Raw genomic sequence first — 26406 nt, forward strand, 5'->3', positions numbered from 1 at the left:
AAGTGAAGTCCACATCTCACTTTATTCGCTTAGTTTATATTGTTAACTGTTTTATTCTTAGGTATATCACCTTTAGTTTGTCTGAAAATGCTACATGCTATCCTCTTTTTCTGCCTGAAAGGGTTACCCACTATGTTATTGTGCTTCCAGGGTCTCTTCTCAACACCTCCTCTTCTATTAATATTGTATGAAATTAATCACTTGGAATGTTAAGGGACTACGTTCCCCATCTAAGAGGACTTCTATACTGAAACACCTTAAGAGACTTAGGGCCGATATAGTATTATTGCAAGAAACACATTTAACTGAATCGGATTATTTCAGACTCAAACGTTTTTGGGTGGGTGCAGTTTATGGTTCACCAGCTATTAACCGTAAAGGCGGGGTAGTTATTCTTACACATAGAAATTTAGCCTGTACGGTATTATCTCAATATCAAGATGATGAAGGCAGGATATGTCATCTTCTTATTGACACTCCAGCGGGCAAATATAGCATATATAACGTTTATGGTCTCAACACTCAGAGACCTGATTTTTTTTAAAAATTGGAAAACCTCATTCTGCAAGATGACAATAATCTTAAAATAGTTGGTGGAGACCTAAATACTGTTCTTAATACAACTGAAGATAGAAAAAGAACTAAGACCCCTTCTGTATATACTTCATCAGATAATGTTTTATCCAACTTCCTTAATTCTACCTCCCTATCTGATTCTTGGCGTCATCTACACCCAGATGGTAGAGAATACTCTTTTAACTCTCACTCCCAAACTGCCTGGTCAAGAATAGACTACTGTTTAGTGTCACCGGACTCTCTTGGCAGAGTAGAAGACTCTGAAATTCATGATATAGTAATTTCGGATCACTCCCCTGTTAGTTTACAATTAAGAGATATTTTTCAGAAGGGATCCGATATTATTTGGAGATTTCCTTCTCATTTAGCTAATGATGAATCATTTATCAAACTATTAAAAAAAATGGTGGTCAGACTTCTATTCTAACAATGCTCAACATACCCAATCCCCAATACTTTTCTGGGAGACTGCAAAAGCAGTTCTAAGGGGCCAAATAATTTCTTATGTGGCTGCCCAGAAACGTGAAGCACGTAAAAACTATCTTCAACTTTCCCAAGATCTGCGCTCTACATACACTCTTTTCCTGTCTTCCCCTACAGATGACAATAAATCTAAATGGACAGCAGCTAGACAAGCTTTCGAAATTGCACAGGAAAAACTCAATGCTATATATAGAGATCAATACATATCCCGTTTATTCCGCTATGGTAATAAATCTGGGAAAATGTTAGCTAACCTTGCTAAAGGACGTAGACCTACTACAAATATCCCTGCTCTCAAAGATACAGCGGGTAATATACAAAAAGATCCTAAAGTCATATCACAACTTTTACAACAATTTTACCGCTCACTATATTCCAAAGATAGGCTTGATCTAGCTGCTGGTAAGAACTTTCTAGAGTCATTAACTCTACCTTCTCTTGATACACCTTCTCTTGATTCTCTCAACGCCCCAGTCACATTGGAGGAAATTACTACCACTATCTCTACACTTAAAAATAACAAAGCTCCAGGCCCTGATGGCTATAGTGCGGAATTTTATAAATCTATGTCTTCTGTCATCTCCCCTACCCTTCTTTCTACTTTCCAAACTATTCTGACTGACCATCACATGCTCCCCTCGGGAGATACTGCATATATCAAAATACTACATAAACAGGGGAAGGATCCGACATCTCCTAATTCGTACAGGCCAATCTCTTTAATAAATTTAGACCTAAAATTGTTGGCAAAGATTATGACCAATAGATTGGCAGACATCCTACCATCACTAATAGGCAGCCATCAAGTTGGCTTTATAAAAGGACGTTCTGGTGTCACTAATATAAGAACGGTACTAGCGGCCCAGTCTGGTGTCCAATCTGGGGGTCGTTCCAGCCACTCTCCAGGTCTGTTGGCAATTGACGCCGAAAAGGCTTTTGATAATATCAGCTGGGAGTGGCTGGACATGACCTTAACAAAATTTGGTATCACAGGTCAATTCAAAGATTTTATTTCCACAATATACACATCTCCGAAAGCTAGAATTCATACCCCGGGTTTCCTTTCAGATAGCTTTCCCTTACAAAAAGGTACCAGACAGGGTTGCCCCCTATCCCCTCTATTGTTCAATTTGGCGATGGAGCCTCTTGCTAGATATCTTATTTCTTCTGACTTTTTCTCAGGCATACGGGTTGGTTCCCAAGTCATCAAAGTTACATGCTTTGCTGATGATACTTTAATATATTTAGATAACCCAGATCTACATGTTCCGGCAGTATTAGATGCCTTAAAATTTTTTGGTTCCTTCTCTGGGTATAGAATCAATATACATAAAAGTCAACTTCTTTACCTAACTCCACATAAGAGGTCTACTTCGGGTCCTGCGGGGGTCTCCATCGCTAAATCCTATATTACTTATCTTGGAATCCAGATTGGCAGAACTCCCTCCTCACTATATTCCCTGAACTATCGCCCTATAATTAAGAGAATAAAACAAGATCTCCAGAGATGGGAATCTCTACCATTGTCAATTCTAGGCCATACCCACTTAATCAAAATGATGTGTTTTGGAAAACTGTTATATCCAATGCAAACAATACCCCTTTTACTCAAACATTCTGACGTTTCCCTACTCCAATCATATTTCACTAAATTTATTTGGCAATCAAAGAGACCTCGTATTGCCTATTCCACTCTCTGTCTCCCTACTTCTAAAGGTGGCGCTCAATGCCCAGATATTAGATTATATAATTTAGCCGCTCTCTTTCGCCATGCTAAAGATTGGATTATGGACACGTCATATTTCTCCAATATTTTAATTGAGAAAGCTTTAGCAGCACCTTGGCCTTTACCTACCCTGCTACATGCTAAATTACCAGAACTCCCCCCAGAAATTAAGAGAAGTGTTATCTTTAAAGACACCATTGCCACATGGAAGGTGATACGAAAATTATATGGTTTACCCTTTTGCCTATCGAAAAGATTTCCTCTGTGGCATTCACCACTTTACCCACCTGACTCAGACAAATTGGACTACTCAGAGTGGCAGAGTTCACATGTTTCTTCTGTTGGGGATCTGCTGGATACTAATTCCAACACTTTCTTATCATGGGATATCGTCAGAACACGATTTAAATTGTCTTCATTTCATTTACCTCAATACGATTCTATAATTGAATTTCTTACTTCCAGAGTGCGGGACATAGCAGAAGCAGAAAGTGATATAGAATTTGATAATCTATTCCCAACACCACCGGTTCATAATTCTTTATCACATACATATGGAGAACTTAGAGCACGCTCTCAAAAGAATTTATCTAGACAAATTTTTTTTAAAAAATGGTCCTCCGTAATTTTTTCAGAGGATCTGACCCAACAAATATTGAGAGGATCTCAACTAGTGCATTCTGCCACTCCCAATGTGGTTCTACGTGAAATACATTTCCGCTTTATACACAAGGCTATATATGCCTTTAATATTCCTTTTTCCAACTCCCACACTGCTCACATAAACAGTTGCCCGAAATGTTCACTTCCTAAAGCAGACTTGTTTCATTGTGCCTGGGCCTGCACGTGAGTGCAGGAATTTTGGGACTCTGTGCGGCTCTATCTTTTGTCCACTTGGGGCCATGCCATACCACTTCTCCCTCTTAGTTATCTTTTTCATTTTATTGATATAGACTCTACTACTCCCTCTCCTAAATTACTTACTTCTAAAGGAATTCATTGTACTCTATTAGTTTCCCTGAAATGTTTATTAAGACACCGGATACTGGATACTCTACCAGACATTTCTGAAGGCGATCTTTCATTGGGAACTTTTGGATGTATTGCGCACCAAAGAAAAATCAACAAAAACATTTATGTCCAAATGGACACAATTTCTAATTCATGATTTTACTATAGAAGAGAGAGACTCTGTCATAAATCAATTTAAGGACACTGATTGGTATTGCATGGCTGCCCAAAAGGGAACTCTGGGAGCACTCCAAATATCTTAAGCTTTTCCCTTTCTCTGTTAAAGACAATTCTCTCCATTCTATTGGTAGCATATTTGAATATCTGACATCTATACCATGTTTTAAGGTGATATTATAAATTACTGTTTTTCTACTTATGTTTTTGGTAAGACTACGTTGTATTGTATATGATAATATATCTTTTAAGGTTATTACAAAGGCTCATTGTATCTGTAGGATATTGTAAACATACAATCCTTTGTTGCCTGTGAGCGACTTTCTTTTTGAATATGTAATGAATTTTCAATATGTATGTTCAAATATTACATAAGCCACTAATAAAATATTGTTTAAAAAAAAAGAATACATTTATATTAATAATTTAGTTTGATTCTATGGTGTTACGTTACTCCCCTTTAAGGAACTTTGTAGGTACACAACAGTAAACCTACCATACAATATATAACCTGTTTAGGGAGGGAAGAATTACACGAAAATGTAGTAGGAAAATAGTTGTCAATTTGTTAGGGCACAAGAACATAATATATGCTTGAAAAATTTGGTTATCTGTATACATATTATTTGGGATAAAACATTTTTTCAGTGGCATTTTGATTAAAGGGAACCCAATTGGGCTGATATGGTTCCCTGAACCGCTGTATACAGCTCTTGCCGCAGCTGCGGCACATACTGGCCGTGGCTGCAGCAGGAGCTGCATAACCGAAAAAAAGCACTTTAATCCCCCAAGCGCGTGACAGGCAGAGGTGGGGAAGAAGCCATCTGGGCGTCTCCCTGCCCGTGTATAGTCACCGCTCTCTGCCTGTCAGCACGCTCCGAGGGGATGAATGACAGGCAGAGAGGTCCGTTACTGGTCTCTCTACTTGTCAATCATCCCTCGGAGGGCGGAGAGCAATGGCTAGTGACAGGCCGGGAGCCGCCCAGATGAGCGCGGAGAGCAATGGCTAGTGACGGGCGGGGAGCCGCCCAGATGACTACCTCCCCGCCGCTGCCTGTCACGCGCCCGGGCGATTACAGTGCTTTTTTTCGGTTATGCAGCTCCTGCTGCAGCCACGGCCAGTATGTGCCGCAGCTGCTGCAGGAGCTGTATACAGCGCTTCAGGGAACCATATCAGCCCGATTGGGCTAATTGGTTCCCTTTAAGTTTCCAGTTGGTTGTGGCTAAAAACACAAACCAAGTAAAAAGCTGAACAAACAGAAAAGTAGATTACTTGGTGCATAGTTTGCAATGATATAAACTATTATGCAAATATAGATTCCCGTATTACTTCTTCATTTAGGATTTCATTTTTAATACACATCATGTGATATAAAGCGTGGTGATGGAAAATCTGCATATAGACTTGTCTTTTTTAGCTGGTTATGGGCTTAGCTGAAGTCAATACATTTACATACACTTAAAGTGATTAAAACTCATATTTCCCTCTGAAGATTTCATAGCAACAAACTATAGTTTTAGCTAATTGTAATTCACCATATCGAAGTTTACATACACCAAGATCACAGAGCTTTTAAATAGATTGGAAAATTCCAGAAAACATTGCCATGGCTTTAAAAGCTTTTGATAGACTAACTGACATCATGTGAGTTAATTGAAGGTGACCTGTGACAAGATTTCAAGGCCTACTTGCCTCTTTACTTAACATCAAGGGAAATTAAAAGGAAATCATCCAAGACATTGTGTGTGTGTGGGGGGGGGGGGGGGGGGGGGGGGGGGGGGGGGGGGGGGGCGGGGGCATATGGAGTTCCCCACTGCTAAATGAAACAACACCTTGAAATTATTGCAAAAAGTTTGGACAGTTGGGATCTATACTGGGGCTCTTTTATCTCTCAAGACCCCAATCTAGGATTAATTCTGCCTCTCCTGCATCTGTGCCCTAGAATAATAATAATAATAATAATAATAATAATAATAATAGCACCAACTACTTCTGCAGCACTTCACATAGCCAGTTTTGGTCCCTGTCTCCATTAGCACTCACAATCTAAAATCACCTATCTGTACTGTATGTTCTTGGGTGTGGGAGGAAACCCACATAAACATGGGGAGAACTTCTCCTTCTCCCCCTCCTTGCCTTCCCTTTTCCTCCTTTCTTGTTCTTTGTGTTTTTTATCTCACTTTTTAGTGTTTCACATGTGTTACAATTTTCTTTTTGATTTGGGTTTTCAGCCCTGACAGCTAAATATGTTACTCTCCGAGAGCCACAACTATGGCAAAATGAACTCAATAAGAAGCCCAATATGAACTGGTCAACATATTCTGATGAATGAATAATGTTATTTTTGTCTTACTTTACCGATTATTCTATGTGTGTGACGCACCCTGTTATTTCTTCCCCTGATTAACCGCTTTTGCATAATTGACAGGGAAATTTGTTGGGGAGAAAAATTATCAAAGTTGATTGAGTCAGTTTCTTTATTTTCCCCATCTAACAGCAAGGAGCAGAGTCTAAGGAACCCCTGGTTTGAAATGAAAAAACAACAGATTTTGGATTTTTGGATTTTTTTTTATAGTAAAAGTCAACGGAAAAACGGATCCAAACTGATGCACACAATTTCATTCATTTTTTTTTTTTTTTTTTCATAAAACGGATCCGTTAAAAACACAGTGTGGACCTAGCCTTAGGCGCTAATGCCCAGGGGTCAAGTGTCAAACCAGCAAACACTTGATCACAGGCTAATTGCATGATTTTAACTAGAGATGAGCGAACCAGATTTGTTTTGCTTCGTATGATGTAAATCTGACCTGTGCTCTTATCTGTCAAGCTGCCATCTTCGTGCAGCTTCGTGATAATGGTGGTATTATCTCTTTATCTATTATCTCTTTGGCCTAGAATTATCAATCTTTCTAAGGACAAAAAGCTGCCTGATTAATCTATCAATCACAGCTCAGCTTTCATTTCACCAGAGCAGTTTGACAAATGAAAGCTCAGCTATGATTGGTTGCTTTTGGCAAATCAGGCAGTTTTACACTCAGATTGATAAATTTGGACCAATGTGTGTTGGATAGCTGCATCCATGTTTTCCAGGCGGTCCTCAGGCTGTATCCACCCTCTTCACTGAGCCGCCAGCCTGCGGGATGCAAAAGCTGAACAGTCTTGCTTTATACGAAACAAAACAATGCTGCTTAGCTCATCTCTAGTTTGTAGTCCAGATTCAGAACACCAGGAAAATAGTTTATTTGATAATTACTTATATTTGATAATATAAGTAATTGACAGACACAGCAGTGGTTGCAGATACCATCTGGTATAAAATGTTAGGGTCTCCAACCCTGTCTACTTGCATATGGTTTCTTTACTTTACACAGTATTTTCAAGAAAAAACAATGCCAGCCCCCATTTTAGTGATTTTTTATCCCAGTGCAGCAAGGCTGATCACTAAGGCTGGGTTCACACTACATTTTTGCAAACCGTTTTTTGAAAAATACAGATTGCATTGTGTTTTGATCTGTTTTTCCATTGAGTTTTATTTAAAAAAAAAAAACCTCTCTTATGACAATAGCAATTACCCTGATGCAATAGCTATGCAATTTTGGACACGTATAGAGGAGTTATGACTCTGTAGAGCAGTGAAGAATTGCTCCTTATTGGGTCATTTCTATTATAGAAGTAATATAGTATGTAACAAATAAAAGAAACATATAACTGCAGTGTATGGTTTAAACAAACATAGGGGAGAATAAATAAAAACTGTGAAAGCCAAAGCTGTCCGATTCTGTTCCTTGCAGCTAATCAGAGCTCAAGTTTTTTTTTTTTTTTTGGTTTTCACAGTTTTTATCTAGAAAATCCAACAGCTGATGATTCAGTTTCCTGATGAAAACATCACCATGAAAACAGAACTGTGTAAACCACTTTGTTGCAAGGCTTCGGCATGGTAAAAGGGGAAGAGTTGGTTACATGAAAGGAATTAGAAAGAAAAATGAAAAAGAACATAGAAAGACTCCCATGCATTTTTAAATATAAGTTATCTTTGGTCAACTTTTGAGAAGAAATATGAGCTTAAAGAGAATCTGTCAGCTGCAATTTACGTTCCAAACTGCTGACACCGTTATAGAGCTGTTAGGACTAGAAAACACACTGTACCTTTCATATATCCAGCTGTGCTTCCAGAACAGAGAAAATGCTTTCATTCTCCAGTAAAAAGTATCAGAGGCTTTCCGTAGCTCCTGGTCTTCAGATGGCTGTAATACCTCCTCTTCTCCCTTCTCTTACCCTGCATGGAGCTCAGCTTGCAGCTGACTGTCAATCAAGCAGGATCAGGTGTGGGAGGGAAAAGAGGAGGTATGCCAGCTTGCAACAGATCAGGAACTTGGCAAAACTTCTCTGACACTTTTTACTGGAGAATAAAAGCATTTTTCTGCATCCCGGAAGCACAGACGGATATATGAAAGGTACCATGTGTCTCTAACAGGTATCTAACAGTGTCAGCAGTTTGGAACATGAAGAACAGATGAAAGAAGCTCTCTTAAGCAGGTGTGCCCACAATTCCTAAATAGGCCCTCTTTTGCACTGTCCATGCTGACCCCTATGCTAGAGACAAAGAGCAGTACAGCAAGATTTAAAGACATTTAGACAGAGGTTAAAGGTAGCAGGAAGCCCAAACTACAGTGGAGCTATGCTTATGGACATACACAGCTGCAGTAACAAACAAACAATATTTACCTCTCCCAGTTCCCTGCTGCTCATTTCTTTTCTCTGCTTGTTAGGCTCAGGACCTGCACGCTCAGCCAATCATTGAGTGGAACTGGACACCGCAGCTGCCAGTGATTGACTTTGCAAGCAAGTCCTTGATCAAATCCTGAGCTCTGAAGCAGGGTTAAGAGAGGAGCAGCAAGTGACTGAAAGTAGGTAGGTAAGTATCCTTTATTTATTTTTACATCATGCCCAGCAACATAGAATAATTAATCAGAAACCAACAATAATCAATCAGAATCAGATACTTGACTTGCAGAAATAGATTTCTATTAGCTTCTGTTAGCTTTGTGTACACGTTCATCTATTTAAACAACAACAAAAAAATAGTATTACACATATTTATATAAAAATCTATGTAAGGCTATGTTCACACAATGTCAAAAAAAAGAGAAAAGGCGTCTGCTTTTTCTATTTAAAAAGGCGGCCTTTATTGCTGCAATTTAAATGACTGCAATGCATTGAAGTCAATGTAATGATGGACGTCCATTGCTCACAATGTATAAAATAACGGACGTTATCTGCGCGGACGTCAAAATAATGATCATGACAATTATTTTCGGATGTCTTTTGCAAACAGCAGACATTATTTTTTTTGTTTTTTCACCGTTCTTTCTCAGTTTTTTACTATTAAATTCAATGGACTTTTCAATTAAAGACACACCCAAAGGCCAATTAGTAAGTAACCCCAAAATAGGATAATGTATCAGCAGCTGTTATTGCACTGATGTAGCTTCACCCCTGATTCTGTACTTACAGATGATCCTGAAGAAGATGTAAGCGACTGGACCCATGTTGCTTCCACCAGTAATACTGCAGATGTAAAATAATTCATTCAAAGAGAGAACTAGATCTTAAATCATTGCATCATTTTTTTTCTCTCCACCTTCCCTATATCCGGTATATATACTGTACCACATAGATCTTATGGTCTGGATCTGAAACGAAACATCACAGTCCACAGTCGGGTGTTAAGCATAGTGAAAGTAAAAGATACTTAGTATTTTCCTAGCGCATTCCTGTAATACATAGCAAAGCATAGTACTGGAACTGCAAACTCTGCTATCCTTGTTACTTCTATGGGTTGGATAGATCTCTTCTTCAAGATGAATATTACAGTGGTAATGGCCTGAATATTCTATAATATACTGTAGTAAGAATTTTCAGAAAACGAACTTTGATGAGCCTTCCTGTCCTGTCTGTGATGATAAGGAGGCTGCTGTAAAGTGATATGTACAGAATTACAGCATAAGGTGACATCAGTATATAGATCAGACAATATCAGTTAGCCTTCCCTGTAGAATTATCTATGCACAGGTCACAGAGCATGCTTACAAACCTGCCCCATACAAACAATAGGGTCCGATCCATTGTGCTTATTGCAATGAGGCTTGCTGTAAAGTATATAATTTATGCTGTTAAAAGAATATCATGCAAGATGGCAGCCCCCATAATAATAAATAAATAAAAATAAATTATAGTCAGAGACTAGAATACAAGGTTTCTACAATTCTCATTCACTTTGTTCACACTCTAGTAGGCTGAAGACTTTTAATATCCATAGCATTTCCACTCCCTGTAAATGCTTAAAGGGAGTCTGTCAGCTTTATAATATGCTATAAAATTGAGACATCGGTGGACAGTTCATAGGACAATAAAACAAATAGTACCTGATTAATAAGCGATGGTGTTTTTTCATAACTTATAATCAGCCTGGCACGCTTCCCTGCTTCCTTTCTAGAAATGAGCGAACCGGGTTCGGGTTCAAGTCAATCCGAACCTGAACGTTCGGTATTTGATTAGCTGGGGCTGCTGAACTTAGATAAAGCTCTAAGGTAGTCTGGAAAACATGGATACAGCCAATCAGGGCCGGACTGGGACTAAAAATCAGCCCTGGCATTTCCGAGCACACAGGCCCACTCGCCGTGCGGTGATAAGTTATGAGACGATGTTGTGAGTGCAGCGCGGCTACATGTTGTATCATCACGGCCATGACTGGAATTACAGATAATAACACAGTAAATGGGGTCAGAAGCTTCTGTCTCTGTACTGTGTAGCTGAGCTGCAGTTACAGGTTGTCACCACTACACAGTGTACAGAGACAGACTGCTTCTGCCCTCGGTCACTGTGCTCAGTTTAACACCACCACCACATACTGACTAATACCACCACACACTGACTAATACCACCGCACACTGACTAATACCACCGCACACTGACTAATACCACCGCACACTGACTAATACCACCGCACACTGACTAATACCACCGCACACTGACTAATACCACCGCACACTGACTAATACCACCGCACATTGACTAATACCATCACATACTGACTAACACCACCGCTGCTACTAAATAACTTCCACTGTACATATATCACTATCACCTCATACAGTCTCTTCTCCCCCTCCCTTATAGATGGCCCCCTCTCTCTTCTCCCCCTCCCTTATAGATGGCCCCCCTCACTTCTCCCCCCTCCTTTATAGATGGCCCCCTCTCTTTTCTCCCCCCCCCCTTTATAGATGGCCCCCTCTCTCTTCTCCCCCCTACTTTATAGATTTCCCCATCTCTCTTCTCCCCCCTCCTTTATAGATGTCCCCCTCTCTCTTCTCCCCCCTCCTTTATAGATGTCCCCTCTCTCTTCTCCCCCCTCCTTTATAGATGTCCCCCCTCCTTTATAGATGTCCCCCCTCTCTCTTCTCCCCCCTCCTTTATAGATGTACCCCCTCTCTCTTCTCCCCCCTCCTTTATAGATGTCCCCCCTCTCTCTTCTCCCCCCTCCTTTATAGATGTCCCCCCTCTCTCTTCTCCCCCCTCCTTTATAAATGTCCCCCCTCTCTCTTCTCCCCCCTCCTTTATAGATGTCCCCCCTCTCTCTTCTCCCCCCTCCTTTATAGATGTGCCCCCTCTCTCTTCTCGCCCCTCCTTTATAGATGTGCCCCCTCTCTCTTCTCCCCCCTCCTTTATAGATGTCCCCCCTCTCTCTTCTCCCCCCTCCTTTATAGATGTCCCCCCTCTCTCTTCTCCCCCCTCCTTTATAAATGCCCCCCTCTCTCTTCTCCCCCCTCCTTTATAGATGTCCCCCCTCTCTCTTCTCATCCCTCCTTTATAGATGTCCCCCCTCTCTCTTCTCCCCCCTCCTTTATAGATGGCCCCCTCTCTCTTCTCCCCCCTCCTTTATAGATGTCCCCCCTCCTTTATAGATGTCCCCCCTCTCTCTTCTCCCCCCTCCTTTATAGATGTGCCCCCTCTCTCTTCTCCCCCCTCCTTTATAGATGTGCCCCCTCTCTCTTCTCCCCCCTCCTTTATAGATGTCCCCCCTCTCTCTTCTCGCCCCTCCTTTATAGATGTACCCCCTCTCTCTTCTCCCCCCTCCTTTTAGATGTCCCCCCTCTCTCTTCTCCCCCCTCCTTTATAGATGTCCCCCTCTCTCTTCTCCCCCCTCCTTTATAGATGTCCCCCCTCTCTCTTCTCCCCCCTCCTTTATAGATGTCCCCCTCTCTCTTCTCCCCCCTCCTTTATAGATGTGCCCCCTCTCTCTTCTCGCCCCTCCTTTATAGATGTGCCCCCTCTCTCTTCTCCCCCCTCCTTTATAGATGTCCCCCCTCTCTCTTCTCCCCCCTCCTTTATAGATGTCCCCCCTCTCTCTTCTCCCCCCTCCTTTATAAATGTCCCCCCTCTCTCTTCTCCCCCCTCCTTTATAAATGTCCCCCCTCTCTCTTCTCGCCCCTCCTTTATAGATGTCCCCCCTCTCTCTTCTCCCCCCCTCCTTTATAGATGGCCCCCCTCTCTCTTCTCCCCCCTCCTTTATAGATGCCCCCCTCTCTCTTCTCCCCCCTCCTTATAGATGGCCCCCTCTCTCTTCTCCCCCCTCCTTTATAGATGTCCCCCCTCCTTTATAGATGTCTCCCCTCCTTTATAGATGTCCCCCCTCTCTCTTCTCCCCCCTCCTTTATAGATGTCCCCCCTCTCTCTTCTCCCCCCTCCTTTATAAATGTCCCCCTCTCTTCTCCCCCCTCCTTTATAGATGGCCCCCTCTCTCTTCTCCCCCCTCCTTTAAAGATGGCCCCCTCTCTCTTCTCCCGCCTCCTTTATAGATGTCCCCCCTCCTTTATAGATGTCCCCCCTCTCTCTTCTCCCCCCTCCTTTATAAATGTCCCCCTCTCTCTTCTCCCCCCTCCTTTATAGATGTCCCCCTCTCTCTTCTCCCCCCTCCTTTATAGATGGCCCCCTCTCTCTTCTCCCCCCTCCTTTATAGATGTCCCCCCTCCTTTATAGATGTCCCCCCTCTCTCTTCTCCCCCCTCCTTTATAGATGTCCCCCCTCTCTCTTCTCCCCCCTCCTTTATAAATGTCCCCCTCTCTCTTCTCCCCCCTCCTTTATAGATGTCCCCCTCTCTCTTCTCCCCCCTCCTTTATAGATGGCCCCCTCTCTCTTCTCCCCCCTCCTTTATAGATGTCCCCCCTCCTTTATAGATGTCCCCCCTCTCTCTTCTCCCCCCTCCTTTATAGATGTCCCCCCTCTCTCTTCTCCCCCCTCCTTTATAAATGTCCCCCTCTCTCTTCTCCCCCTCCTTTATAGATGTCCCCCTCTCTCTTCTCCCCCCTCCTTTATAGATGGCCCCCGGTCACTGCAGCCCGCTCCTGTTACCTCCTATCACCGCAGCTCGCTCCTGTGGCCTCCTGTCACCGGAGCCCGCCTCTGCCCGTTCCGGTCACCGCAGCCCGCCTCTGCCCGCTCCGGTCACTGCTGCCCGCTCGGTCCGTCTCCTGTCACCGGATCACAGCCTCTGCCCGCTCCGGTCACTGCAGTCCGCTCGGCCCGCCCCTGACGTGCACTAATCCAATCGACGTGGAGCAGCGTGGGGCCGCTGCGGTGCACGTAACGCGCGTTCCATGGCCGGCCGCGGCCGCTGCTCCACGTTGATTGGATTAGCAGAGCACGTCAGGGGCGGGCCGAGCGGGCTGCAGTGACCGGAGCGGGCAGAGGCTGTGATCCGGTGACAGGTGGCGGACAGAGCGGGCTGCAGTGACCGGAGCGGCCAGAAGCGGACCGGAAAGAGAAACGGGCCGCGGCGGTGATTTTTTTTTTTATGCAGCCCGGGCGGCCCACAGCCTGGTAATCTGGCCAGCCCAGCGGGCATTTGCCCGGCTTGCCAGATTACCAGTCCGGGCCTGCAGCCAATGACTATGTCCATGTTTTCCACATAGCCTTAGGGCTTTATCCAACTTCAGCAGCCACCGCTAATCAAATGCCGAAAGTTCGAATTTGGATGGACTTGAGCATGCTCCAGGTTCGCTCATCTCTATTCCTTTCCCTTCTTGGCTTTTCTTGATTTCTATACAGGGCTGGGCTTACTGTGTGGATCCTTGTCTGCACATCCCTATACTTACAATAGCAGTGAATGCCAAATCCTGTATGTCAATGAAGGAAAACAAGGGAGGGGAAGGGGAGCAAGGAGACATACACATGACTAAAACGCTTAGCATCTCACCACAGCCTCCTATAACAGGTCCAATATGAGATGAACTCCTGAGCCTCGACCAGTCACTTGCCAGATGGTACTGTCATGGCGCCAGTGCCAGGTGGGCACACAGGTATGGAGGCACACCTGCTTTTATTTTAAAGTGGAGAGCTATACCCTTTCCCCTGTGGTCGGTGAGGGAGTCCCTTGGGTACTTAACACGGTGGTCCACCCGGACTATCGGTACCACTGTGGTATCTACTGTGTAGGTGCTTGAGTAATAATTACTGAGTCCACTTAGGCTAGGTTCACACTACGTTTTCAGCATCCGTTTGTGTGCATCCGTTTTTGATCCTTTTTTCCCTTGACTTCCATTATAAAAAAAAAAATGGATCAAAAGGGATGCGTTTTTTTTTACGCACAATAAAGTACTGTTGAAACTACTTTTTTGACCATTAAAAAAATACGGATCCGTTAAACGGATTGCAAAAACGCAGTGTGAACTAACCCTTAGCATAAATAGATATCCTTTACTGAAAGATTACTTTATACAATAGCTGACAGCAGACTGTAAACTTGACAAGAGAGAAGCTGCACTGAGGACCTTTAGAGTAGTAGAGCTGAGAATAGTTGAAAGGAGTTTGTGCTTCAAGTTCAGAGTAGTGGAGAAGAGGTTTGTTGTGAGCACGGAGAGTCTCGAGTTCTAAAGAGAAGTTTGTACTGCAGGTTCAGAGTAGTAGAGAGAAGTAGGTCGTGAGAGTCCCAACCCAAGTAGTAAAGTGCTCTGCCATAACTTTACAAGAGAAGAAGTAGTAGAATACTGAAGACTTGAAAATGTTTCAACTTTTGTCACTGTACCACCTTTTGCCCACCAGTGTCGGGTGACCCGCCCTATGAGTGTGACACAAGCCCCAGACCTCGTTACCTGGGTTCAGCAGAGTGGCCAAGGTTACACCTGCGCTGCCAGATAGAGTACGTAGGCTTCTATCAACTTTGCTTTATCCAGATCAGTTCCTCTTGCTATCAGGATACTGTCCTGCACTTTTAGACTCGTTCTCGGCGTGGGTTGGGGTTTCTCTTCCTTGTCCTCTCCCTTGAGTAGCTTAACACTACATAGTGTGTAGAAGTGCTGTTTTTAAGAAACTGGTGTCTGCATCTCCCATGTGCATCTACACAGGAACCTGGCTAAGACTACATACTAGTTGGACCACAGCAGGGACCAACCTATTTTGCGTCTTCTCTGCTCAACAACCAGACTAAGACTGACTAAGAGTGGGTGTAAACTTCCTCTCCACATGGGACAACTTCCTACAGGAGGTGTAGTATTCCCTGTAAGTGGTGGAGAAGAAAGCATAGAAAGAAAGAAGCTTAGACATAGGTAGAGAAGAAGAGAATGTCCTCATTGGTGTACAGATGACAACAAATAACCCTTTAGTTACCTGCAGCTGTGCAAAATACAAGCACAGTTACATACAATAGTGGCATCTTGTGGCAAAACTTAGGTACTACTTCATTACCACAATTACTTGAAGTACTGGCTTTTGCAAGGGGTGTAACATACCAGTAACATTCGTGGTGGGACACCACACAATATATCCCAAGGTCCTGATGGTAAGGGGGGTAAAAGTTATATTTCCTCCTTAAAGGGGAAGTCCAGGCAAAATGATTTTAAAGTGACTGTAGCACCAGGCCTAGGCAGAAGCACTGGAGGCGGGCCGACCCACCCCCAGTGGGAAGAAACCCCAGCTCCATGATGTGACTCCATTAGAATCAATGGAACCCTATCATAGAGGGCTTAGGGTTTCCTCCCACTAAGGGTGGGTCGGCCCGCCTCCAGTGCTTTAGCCTGGGCCTGGTGGTACAGTCACTTTAAGATATGTTATTGCCCAAAAAAAGTTATGAAAATTACTAATAAACACATATTATGGGAAACACACCTATAGTGCATTTTCCCTGCACTTACTACAGCATAGCGTGTTCACGCCTCTGTAAAGTTGGTGATGTCACATCACATCAACTGCCGTCACCTGCTCCTCCAGTCTGTCCCACCGCTGCAGGAGGAATTGGCAGTTTATGTGACGTGGCATCACCAACTTTACAGAGGCCTGAACACGCCATGCTGTGGTAAGTGCAGGGAAAACGCACTATAGGACTATGTTCACACAACGTATGAGACCGGCCGTTCCCTGACCCCGGCCGGGACACTGAACGGCCGGTCTCTGGCCGGAGCATCTCGGCCGGTACTTAAGTATCTGGTGATCGGGTGATCTTTCCGGCAGCGGAGTTCTGATGCGGGCACAGCAGCGTGATCCCACATCAGAGCTTCCCCCTGCACACAGTGAAGCGAGCGGCCGGAGCCGCTCGATTCACTGTGTGAACTGACAGGTCTTTCTGCGTCCGGAATTCACTAAATTCCGGACGCAGAAAACTGACATGTCAGTTTTATCCGGCGCCGCATGGGATTCCGGCCGGAGTGTATACGATGTGTGTACGCTCCGGCCGGGATCCCAAGCTATGTCTCACACCACAAAACTACGGCCGTAGTTCTTCGGCGAGAACTACGGCCGTAGTTTTACGTAGTGTGAACATAGCCTAGGTGTGTTTCCCATAACAAGTGTCTATTAGTAACTTTCATAACTTTTGCTGAGCAATAACATATCCTAAAATTATTTTGCCCGGACTTCCCTTTTAAGTAAATACAAGACGGTAAATATACCACTTTAAGAAAATGTTTGTTGGTGTTTCTGCTGTTTCTGCCCTGTGAATATACACTGAGAATGTATATATAACTTTTATAAGCTGAAAAAAAAAGGCATTCAGTCACTCACATGTGATGTCTTTTTGGACCTGAGGCGTCACTTTTCTTTCCATCCAGCCCAGACCTCCAGGAAGATTTCTTGCAGCAACAATTCATCTCTTCTGAACCTGCCAGACAAACATCTTAGGCTCCACACTTTTCCAGAAACTTCCTTACACTTTTTGTGTGTTATGGGCAGTAAAGTCAGTAGGTATGTGGGTTGCCCCCTGTATATAGGATGCCCTGCTGTGCCCTTATATAGTAATAATGACTCCTGATGTGCCTCCATATAGTAATAATGTCCCCTGCTCTGCTGTACCCTCCATATAGTAATAATGCCCCTTGATGTGCCTCCATATAGTAATAATATCCCCTGCTCTGCTGTACCCTCCATATAGTAATAATGTCCCCTGCTGTACCCCCACATAGTAATGATGTCCCCTGCTGTACCCCCATATAGTAATAATGCCCCCAGCCCTGCTGTGCCCCCACATTAAGTAATGGTTCCCCCTGTGCTCTGTCCCATAGTAATAATCCCCCCATGCTCTGCCCCATAGTAATCCCTGCATGCTGTCCCCATAGTAATTCCCCCCTGTGCTCTATCCCATAATAATCCCCCCTGTGCTGTGCCCCATAGTAATCCCCCCTGTGCTGTGCCCATAGTAATCCCCCTGTGCTGTGCCCCATAATAATCCCCCTGTGCTGTGCCCCATAATCCCCCCTGTGCTGTCCCCATAGTATTCCCCCTCGTGCTGTGCCCCATAATAATCCCCCTGTGCTGTCCCCATAATAATCCCCCTGTGCTGTGCCCCATAATAATCCCCCTGTGCTGTGCCCCATAGTAATCCCCCTGTGCTGTGCCCCATAATAATAATCCCCCTGTGCTGTCCCCATAGTAATCCCCCTGTGCTGTCCCCATAATAATCCCCCTGTGCTGTGCCCCATAATAATCCCCCTGTGCCCATGGTAATCCCCCCTGTGCTGTGCCCCATAATAATCCCCCTGTGCTGTGCCCCATAGTAATCCCCCTGTGCTGTGCCCCATAATAATCCCCCTGTGCTGTGCCCCATAGAAATCCCCCTGTGCTGTGCGCCATAATAATCCCCCCTGTATTGCCCAACACACAAAAAAAACAAAACATTATACTCACATAATGCTTTGATAGAGTGGGTCCCTCTATCTTCGGATCTTCTCTCTTCAGCCTGTGCGGAGCAGGACACATCCTCCAGCAGTAACAGTGACGTCATATCACTGCGCCTGCTGGATGGAGTGTGCGCGGCCAGGCTCTGGGAGAAGATGCGGGCGGCGGCCTGAAGAGGTGCCGAGCGCTCAGCTGAGAGCGCGGGTGGGAGGTTGCTATGGCGACGGGCCGGTCAGGTGATCGCCGGAGGGAAGTAATGTTACGGAGTCGGCATTCGGTCAGGTGAGCGCGGGGGGGGGGGGGGGGTTTGGTGGTAGCGGAGGCGGCGGGCCGGTCAGGTAAACACCAAGGGAGGCGGCGGCGGGCCGGTCAGGTGAGCGCCGGGGGGTAGTGGAGTAAGGTCCCGGGGGTGCCAACAGCGCCCCCTTGCTGTTGGCGCCCCGTGTGGTTGCCCGGCCCGCACGCCACTAGAAACGGCCCTGTATACATTCATTTTACAAACACAGGAAACATTGAACAGTGTGACTTCTACTTCACCACTAGGTGGCAAGCTATACTGTGTTATAATAGTGGAACATGATATGTCTTACAATCGTCCTAATGTAAATACTGTATATTTTAAAATTCATGTAACAATTCATTGTGGTGCTGATATCTCCCACAGGCTTGTACTGGTAAAGCACTGGGCCTGGTGGTTACTTTATACACAGGAGCCACTTTGGTCCCAGTCATTGGCTGAGCGGCCTGTCACTTCAGAAACTGCGGGGAGCAGGCCGAAGTAGAAGCATTAGGCTATTCTCACATACAACTTTTTTAAGCCAAAAAATGACTTTTTCATAATGACGGACATTTAATACTCACAAAAACACAGAAAAATGCAACAGCTCTCCACAATGGCAAGATACAGACCCACTACAGACATGAAAATAGTTAAAAGCAGCCCCCCCCCCAACTGCTAAAAAAACTTCCACAAAAATAATGAGGCTCTTGGTTACCACTTGAAAATGGTGTAAACTACCCCACCATGTAACGGTGGCCTCATACACGGGGCAGTCGGTGGCAGTCCTACACTGTACTATATGGCCTCTCCATGGCATGAAATACGCCTATGCTCTGGGCATGCAAGATCCAGTCTTATACCGGCACAAGTAATTACACCACCTGGGTGGGGTAGGTGGAGTGCACGACCAAGTAGAGGCAGCCACTCCCCAATCTGGAACACAGAAAAAAAAGACAAATCTGGTCAGCTCTCCTAGAACACCATTCACGCCAGGCAGGATCACGTTGCTATGGCTCAAGTTGCAAACACACAAAAACACAGAAAAATGCAACAGCTCACCGCAATGGCAAGATACAGACCCACTACAGACATGAAAATAGTTAAAAGCAGCCCCCCCCCAACTGCTAAAAAAACTTCCACAAAAATAATGAGGCTCTTGGTTACCACTTGAAAATGGTGTAAACTACCCCACCACGTTACAGTGGCCTCATACACGTGGCAGTCCTACACTGTACTATGGCCTCTCCATGGCATGAAATACGCCTATGCTCTGGGCATGCAAGATCCAGTCTTATACCGGCACAAGTAATTACACCACCTGGGTGGGGTAGGTGGAGTGCACGACCAAGTAGAGGCAGCCACTCCCCAATCTGGAACACAGAAAAAAAAGACAAATCTGGTCAGCTCTCCTAGAACAGCATTCACACTAGGCAGGATCACGTTGCTATGGCTCAAGTTGCAAACACACAAAAACACAGAAAAATGTAACAGCTCACCGCAATGGCAAGATACAGACCCACTACAGACATGAAAATAGTTAAAAGCAGCCCCCCCCCCCCCAACTGCAAAAAAAAAGCATTTAAAACTATCATGATCATTATTTACATACGCCAAGATAAAATAATGGCTGCTAAAAAGATGTGTTGGGAACATAGGCTGTGGCTAGGCTCACACTGCATAAAAATTACAGTTATCTTTCACAACAGCCATCATTTCACAAATAACGCCTGGTATTTTTGAAATAACGGACAATATTATGAAAGATGGACGTCATTTCTGCATACTGTGAACCTAGCCTAATAGTGAAACATAGAAACGGCTAATCATATGGTCAGGGACAAGTATGAATCTGAATGATACCACATATAGTGGTCAGGCAGCAGGTCTACACAGGCTGTACTGAGAATTACTAAACCGCGGGGGACAGAAGAAAATATAGCAGCGATCAGACACAGTCACAGGAAGCCTATATAGCAATTAGGCTGGATTTACACCACACTCAGACTACAGTAGATGTTGCTGGTATATTACAGGATACTAATAACAAGCTAGGTTGATATGTACTGCAGTAGGTCTATTAAGTACAATAGACCAATGTAGTCTCCTCATGACTATAGTCTCTCTCCTGAACATATACTTTCATTTTATGGGATTCAAAACATAGCAGACCACACTTTCACACTTTGAGTTCTGCAAAATAAAATGATATATTGAGGAATAGAAACATCCATTTGTACTTTTAGGCTATGCTCAGACATCGTCAAAGTAACAGCCATTTTAATTGGATGGTCGTCTTTCAACAGCAAATACCGATTGTTTGAACATAGCCTCAAACGGACTGGTTAGTATCACATTTACGAAATAGGAACATAGGGAGAGATTTATCAAAGGGTGTGAAATCTACACTGATGTAAACTGCCCACAGCAACCAATCACAGCTCAGCTCTTAGCTCTGATAAAATGATAGAGGAGCTGGGATTGGTTGCTGTGGGCAGTTTACACCAGAGTAGATTTTACACCCTTTCATAATTCTCCCCCATATTGTGAACCCTGCCCTGCACAGGAGCTGTCACTTCTTCTTACATGTCTCTCAAAGTCTAAACCAGTCATGTCAAACTCTGGCCCGCGGGTGCCATTATTTTTGTCCTGCCAGGCAATTTAGAGTTTTAGGGTACAAACCCACTTGACGTATTTGCTGCGTGAATCAGTCTTAAAAATAAGCAGGCAAAACGCAGGTTGGCTTTATACAATTGTTCTGCGTTAAAATACGCAATTGCGTATTTTTGAAGCGTGAAGCTACATGCGTTTTTCGCACAGGTTGTTAACAACTGATGCTTTGCTAACAACAAGCTTTACACTTCAAAAATACGCAATTGCGTATTTTAACGCAGAACAATTGTATAAAGCCAACCTGCGTTTTGCCTGCTTATTTTTAAGACTGATTCACGCAGCAAATACGTCAAGTGGGTTTGTACCCTTAATTACATCTGTCCCACCATGGTTACTATATAAGAGACTATGGGGCAGGGCTGGCTACTATATAAGATACCAGGGGCGCAGCTAATGTCTCCTGGGCCCTGGTGCGAGAGGTCAACTTGGCCCCCCCCCAGTGATGCTACTGGTAGGTGTATGTATATATATATATATATATATACACATACACACACTCCAAGACAGATATTACCAATAACACCAGCATATAGGAAGAGAAAATATTATCACTATATATATTACCGCCATACTGTTACTGTATACTGAGACCAATATTGCCAATAATACGAGTATACAAGAGGCAAATATTACAGCCACACCACAACCACTACCATCACCACCATATTGTTACTGACCAAATCCAGTATACTGAGACCAATAAAACACAGTACCAGATAACACGTAACAAATATTACCACCACATACTGACTAACACCGCCACATACCGACTAACACCGCCACATACTGACTAATACCACCACATACTGACTAACACCACCACATACTGACTAACACCACCACATACTGACTAATACCACCACATACTGACTAACACCACCACTGCTACTGAATAACATCCACTGTACACAGATCACTATCACCTCATCCAGTCATATAGAGGTGGACGCAGCTCCACACAGGTTGTATACACCATATACATTACAGTGCAAATTTATCAGGTGACTCACAGGGGACGTCTTCTCTGATCGGAGTTCTTCCCTTTTCATTTTCTTCTCCATCTGCCCTGGGCCGTTATGAGAACTTCTCCGAGCCACGAATCCACAGAATCTGCCAGACAAACATATTAGGCTCCTCATACTGGCACCTTCCTCATCTCTCGACACACTGCACATCTGTATTGGCTCCTTTACATCCTCATTTAGTGGGTAGCCCTGACACTATGTGACCCCCTTATAGTATATATAGATGGCCCCCCACTGCATGTTGCCCCCCTTATAGATGGCCCCCTCCCCCCCTTAAAGATGGCCCCCCTTATAGATGGCCCCCCACTGCATGTTGCCCCCCTTATAGATGGCCCCCTCTCCCCCCTCCCCTTATAGATGACCCCCTCCCTCCCCCCATTATAGATGCCCCCCTCTCTCCCTATAGATGACCCCCTCTCTCCCCCCATTAAAGATGCCCCCTCTCCCCCCTCCCCTTATAGATGCCTACCTCTCCCCCCTCTTAAAGGTGGCCCCCTCTCCCCCCTCCCCTTATAGATGGCCCCCTCCCCGCCCCCATTATAGATGCCCCCTCTCTCCCCCCCTTGAAGATGGCACCCTCTTCTCCCCCCTTTATAGATGCCCCCCTCATTATAGATGGCCCCCTCTTCTCCCCCATCCCTTATAGATGCCCCCCCCTCCCTTTCCTCTATGCTAAGCAGAATTAAAAAAAAAAAAAACCACACACACACAAACTCACCTAACAACCCGCTCCCACGACGATCCTCTACTTCTTCAGGCTCCGTCTGGTCCCTGGCTGCCGGGGGTGTCCTGTTCTACCCCCGGCAGCGCCGCGCATAAGTGACCCTGGTAGCTACGCCACTGTAAGAGACTATGGGGAGGGTTGGCTACTATATGAGACTACTGGGGGAGGCCTGGCTACTATATAAGAGACTATGGGGAGGGCTGGCTACTATATAAGAGACTATGGGGGAGGACTAACTACTATATAAGAGACTATGGTGGAGGACTGGCTACTATATGAGACTACTGGGGGGGGGCTGCCTACTATATGAGACTACTGGGGAGGCCTGGTTACTATATAAGAGATTATGGGGGAGGGCTGGCTACTATATAAGAGACTGTGGGGGAGGGCTGGTTACTATATAAGAGACTATGGGGGAGGGCTGGCTACTATATGAGACTACTGGGGAGGCCTGGCCACTATATAAGAGATTATGGGGGAGGGCTGGCTAATATATAAGAGACTATTGGGGAGGGCTGGCTACTATATGAGACTACAGCGGAGGGCTGGCTACTATAAAAGAGACTATTGGGGAGGGCTGGCTACTATATGAGACTACAGCGGAGGGCTGGCTACTATAAAAGAGACTATTGGGGAGGGCTGGCTACTATATGAGACTACAGTTGAGGGCTGGCTAGTATAAAAGACACTATTGGGGAGGGCTGGCTACTATATGGGACACTTGGGGGGGGGGGGTGGCTACCATATGAGACTATTGGGAGGGTTGGCTAATATGTGGGGCAATTTTGGTTGGGTTGGCTACAACATGGGACAATATTGGGGGGGTTGGCTATTACATGGGTTGGGGTGTAATCCTATCATAGCAATTTATCATGTAATTTATCATAGTGCACAGTGCTGGGAGACGCACACCACTGACAGTGCCAGGACCGCTTTATTCGTGCTTCGATAATTTTCAAGGTTGGCCCGCGACTTTGTCCCATTTTTTCATTTTGGCCCACTGTGTATTTGAGTTTGACACCCCTGGTCTAAACCAACAGGGGTGTGATATAAAGCAAATTTGCAATACACATTCATAGTTTTTTTTTCCTAGTTATCATGCTTTAAAACATTTGGTTGTGGATTTTGTTATGGAAACACTGATTTCACCGCAAAATTATGAAATGCAGATCATTAACCCATTAGGGTAAGGGTTACTAGGAGTGGTGATTCATATGGCAGTCATATGTAAAAGCCAGCCTGTGTCAGCTGTGTTGACACGTGCTGTCATCTCAGTAAATCATGGGTTCCGCTATGAGCTGGCTTATTTCCACTGTAATTTACTCCAGTTACAGGTGTAAATTATAGTAAATGCAGTGGGCTGCGGTGACTTAACCTGCTTTGTTGTTAGATCTTGCTCACATTTTGAAAAGTGGCAAATGTTACACAAACTTACCATAAACTTTTGACTATACAGGTTATACAGATTTTAAAATCTCAAGTCTTCCAGTACTTATCAGCTGCTGCATGCCCTGTAGGAAGTGCCGTTTTCTTTCCAGTCTGATATGGTGCTCTCTGCTGTGACAGGTTCAGGATTGCATATATCTCGAGCTGAGCCCTGCATGTCACCCAAATGGAAGGGGGCAGGCATAATAAACAAAGACACACAAGGCACCAAGGCTATGCCTCTTTGACACTGTTCTGATGGGAACAAAAGCAATTTTTTAATCAATACACAGACACACCATGTACAGATGTGACAGAAAAGTTTTTATTAAACGAGGACTCTGGGCAGGAATACTTTTTTAAAAAAAAAAGGCTTGGGGAAAGGGTGGGTGAAAAAAATAAGATCCACTTACCTCCCTGGTTCCAGCACTGGCGCCCGCAGTCGGCCGCTTTGGTCATTCAGGTGGTGAGAAGGGACCTGGAATGTGACGTTCCAGGCCCACGGAGCCAGTAAGAGCCGGATGTGGTGCCCCGTTTTTGTCGATGTCTGTCTGAGCAGGCCTGGAACATTATGCCCCAAGTCCCGTCTCTAGACCAGGAAGTGGCGACCAGAGTGGCAAACTGCGGGCACCAGTGTTGGAGACGGGGAGGTAAGTGGAGTTCTCCTTTAAGATCTATGCCAGAGTGCCGCCAGCTCTATAACATTTTCAAGGGTAACAGATCTGCTCTACAGTGCCCTGGGCACAGCTAGTTAGCAAAAATCTTCAGAATACCCCTTTAAGTAATTTAAATAAAGATAAATGGAAAGATAGATTGCACCTTGGGCTAGGTAGCCTAGTTCATTTACACAGAAAGATTATCTGACAGATTATCTGACAAAGATTTGAAGCCAAAGCCAGGAATGGATTTGAAAAGAGGAAAAATCTCAGGTTTTCCTTTATGACCTGATCTCTGTTTCTGGCTTTGGATTCAAATCCTTGTCAGATAATCTGTCAGATAATCTTTCTGTGTAAATGGACCCTAAGGTGCAGGTCTGAGGTGGGATCAGGATCATATAGCATTTGGGAGATTGAATGGCAATCCTGACATTAACACTATTAAATTCTGCAAAGTTCACTGTAGCTTTATAAAATTCCAGTAATCTAGCATCCTTGGCACCTTTGGTGCTGGATTTTGGGAAATTCCAGCCCATCACAATGTTTTCCTTCATCTTTTATTCCCTTTTGGGGCTGGGGCCTATTCTGTGATTAGATATGGGGCCCTGTGGTTCCTGTGTAGACCCCTGGGGGATAACGCCTGTAAGGTGGTGTGAATATCCTCTTTTCATGTGCTCTTTTCTATACCTTTCTACTCCACGTTCACCCTTTTCATGTGCCGTTCCTACGTGACGGCTCATTGTTGAGCTCCGTGCAGTCAGCTCTAATGAGTTTTCTAAGGATCTGAAATGCATTCTGTGCTCTAAGACTTTTAGTGCATCTGAACATTGCTAGGTTTCATTCAGTCCTCAGTCTCCGGTATAAAACTCCTGCTGAGACTTTGTTCTGCAGCCCCTGGGAGAGGTCAGATGTCTTCCTAAATGGTCTTTGTAACTTGGTATGAAAGACCACAGAGACAAACTAATTAATAGAAAATTTGTTAGTAAACCACTGGGGGGTGCTGCTACGCCCTTCCATATTCCTCCATATCATGTCAATGGATAGGGATAGACCTACATGTTTGCCTCCTCCCCCCTATGTTTCTTGCCTCTGCCTGCTTTAAGCAATTACACTCCAGATGCATCAGTTCCCACCATGTCTGCTGGTTGGATTTGCTGCTAACAAGATGAATACAGAGCAATGAAAACAGCATAACGCCATTAACACAGCATCCTCTAAGGACTATATTCTTAGTTTTGCTGCTTTTCATTTTTTTGCATTTTTTTCCTCCTTTTATTTATTTGTGGTTGCAAAGGAGCCATGAGCCTAAGTCATGGGTACAGGGCTTCTTGGTGGACTTACATTCTGCACCAGGTGCCACATACCAATTTCCAGTTTGAGGTGGTGGACAGCAATTTTGCTCCCCAGGAATGGAACTATCAGCAGGTAAGAGTGAGAAAATGCAGTATAGCGTATAGCACAGCAGGTGCATCAACAATAACAGAGGCAG

General features: G+C 44.5%; 2 protein-coding genes across 5 annotated transcripts in view; one reads left to right on the forward strand and one right to left on the reverse strand.

Annotated features, from left to right (window-relative positions):
- LOC138769299 (immunoglobulin superfamily member 1-like) overlaps nucleotides 1–26406 on the reverse strand; it is a 94148-nt gene that overhangs the window by 30411 nt on the left and 37331 nt on the right. The window contains exon 3 of the mRNA XM_069947682.1: nucleotides 9487–9667. Coding sequence (XP_069803783.1) covers nucleotides 9487–9523 — 37 coding nt within the window. The 5' untranslated portion in view covers nucleotides 9524–9667. The remainder of the gene's footprint in view (nucleotides 1–9486; nucleotides 9668–26406) is intronic.
- Nucleotides 26028–26406, forward strand: part of TTYH1 (tweety family member 1) — a 117121-nt gene continuing 116742 nt past the window's right edge. For all 4 annotated transcript variants that reach the window (XM_069947678.1, XM_069947679.1, XM_069947680.1 and 1 more), the window contains exon 1: nucleotides 26028–26342. In XM_069947678.1, the coding sequence (XP_069803779.1) occupies nucleotides 26217–26342 (126 nt within the window). In that variant the 5' untranslated portion in view covers nucleotides 26028–26216. The remainder of the gene's footprint in view (nucleotides 26343–26406) is intronic.

This window comes from Dendropsophus ebraccatus, chromosome 12, assembly GCF_027789765.1.
Source record: "Dendropsophus ebraccatus isolate aDenEbr1 chromosome 12, aDenEbr1.pat, whole genome shotgun sequence".
Taxonomy (NCBI): Eukaryota; Metazoa; Chordata; class Amphibia; order Anura; family Hylidae; genus Dendropsophus; species Dendropsophus ebraccatus.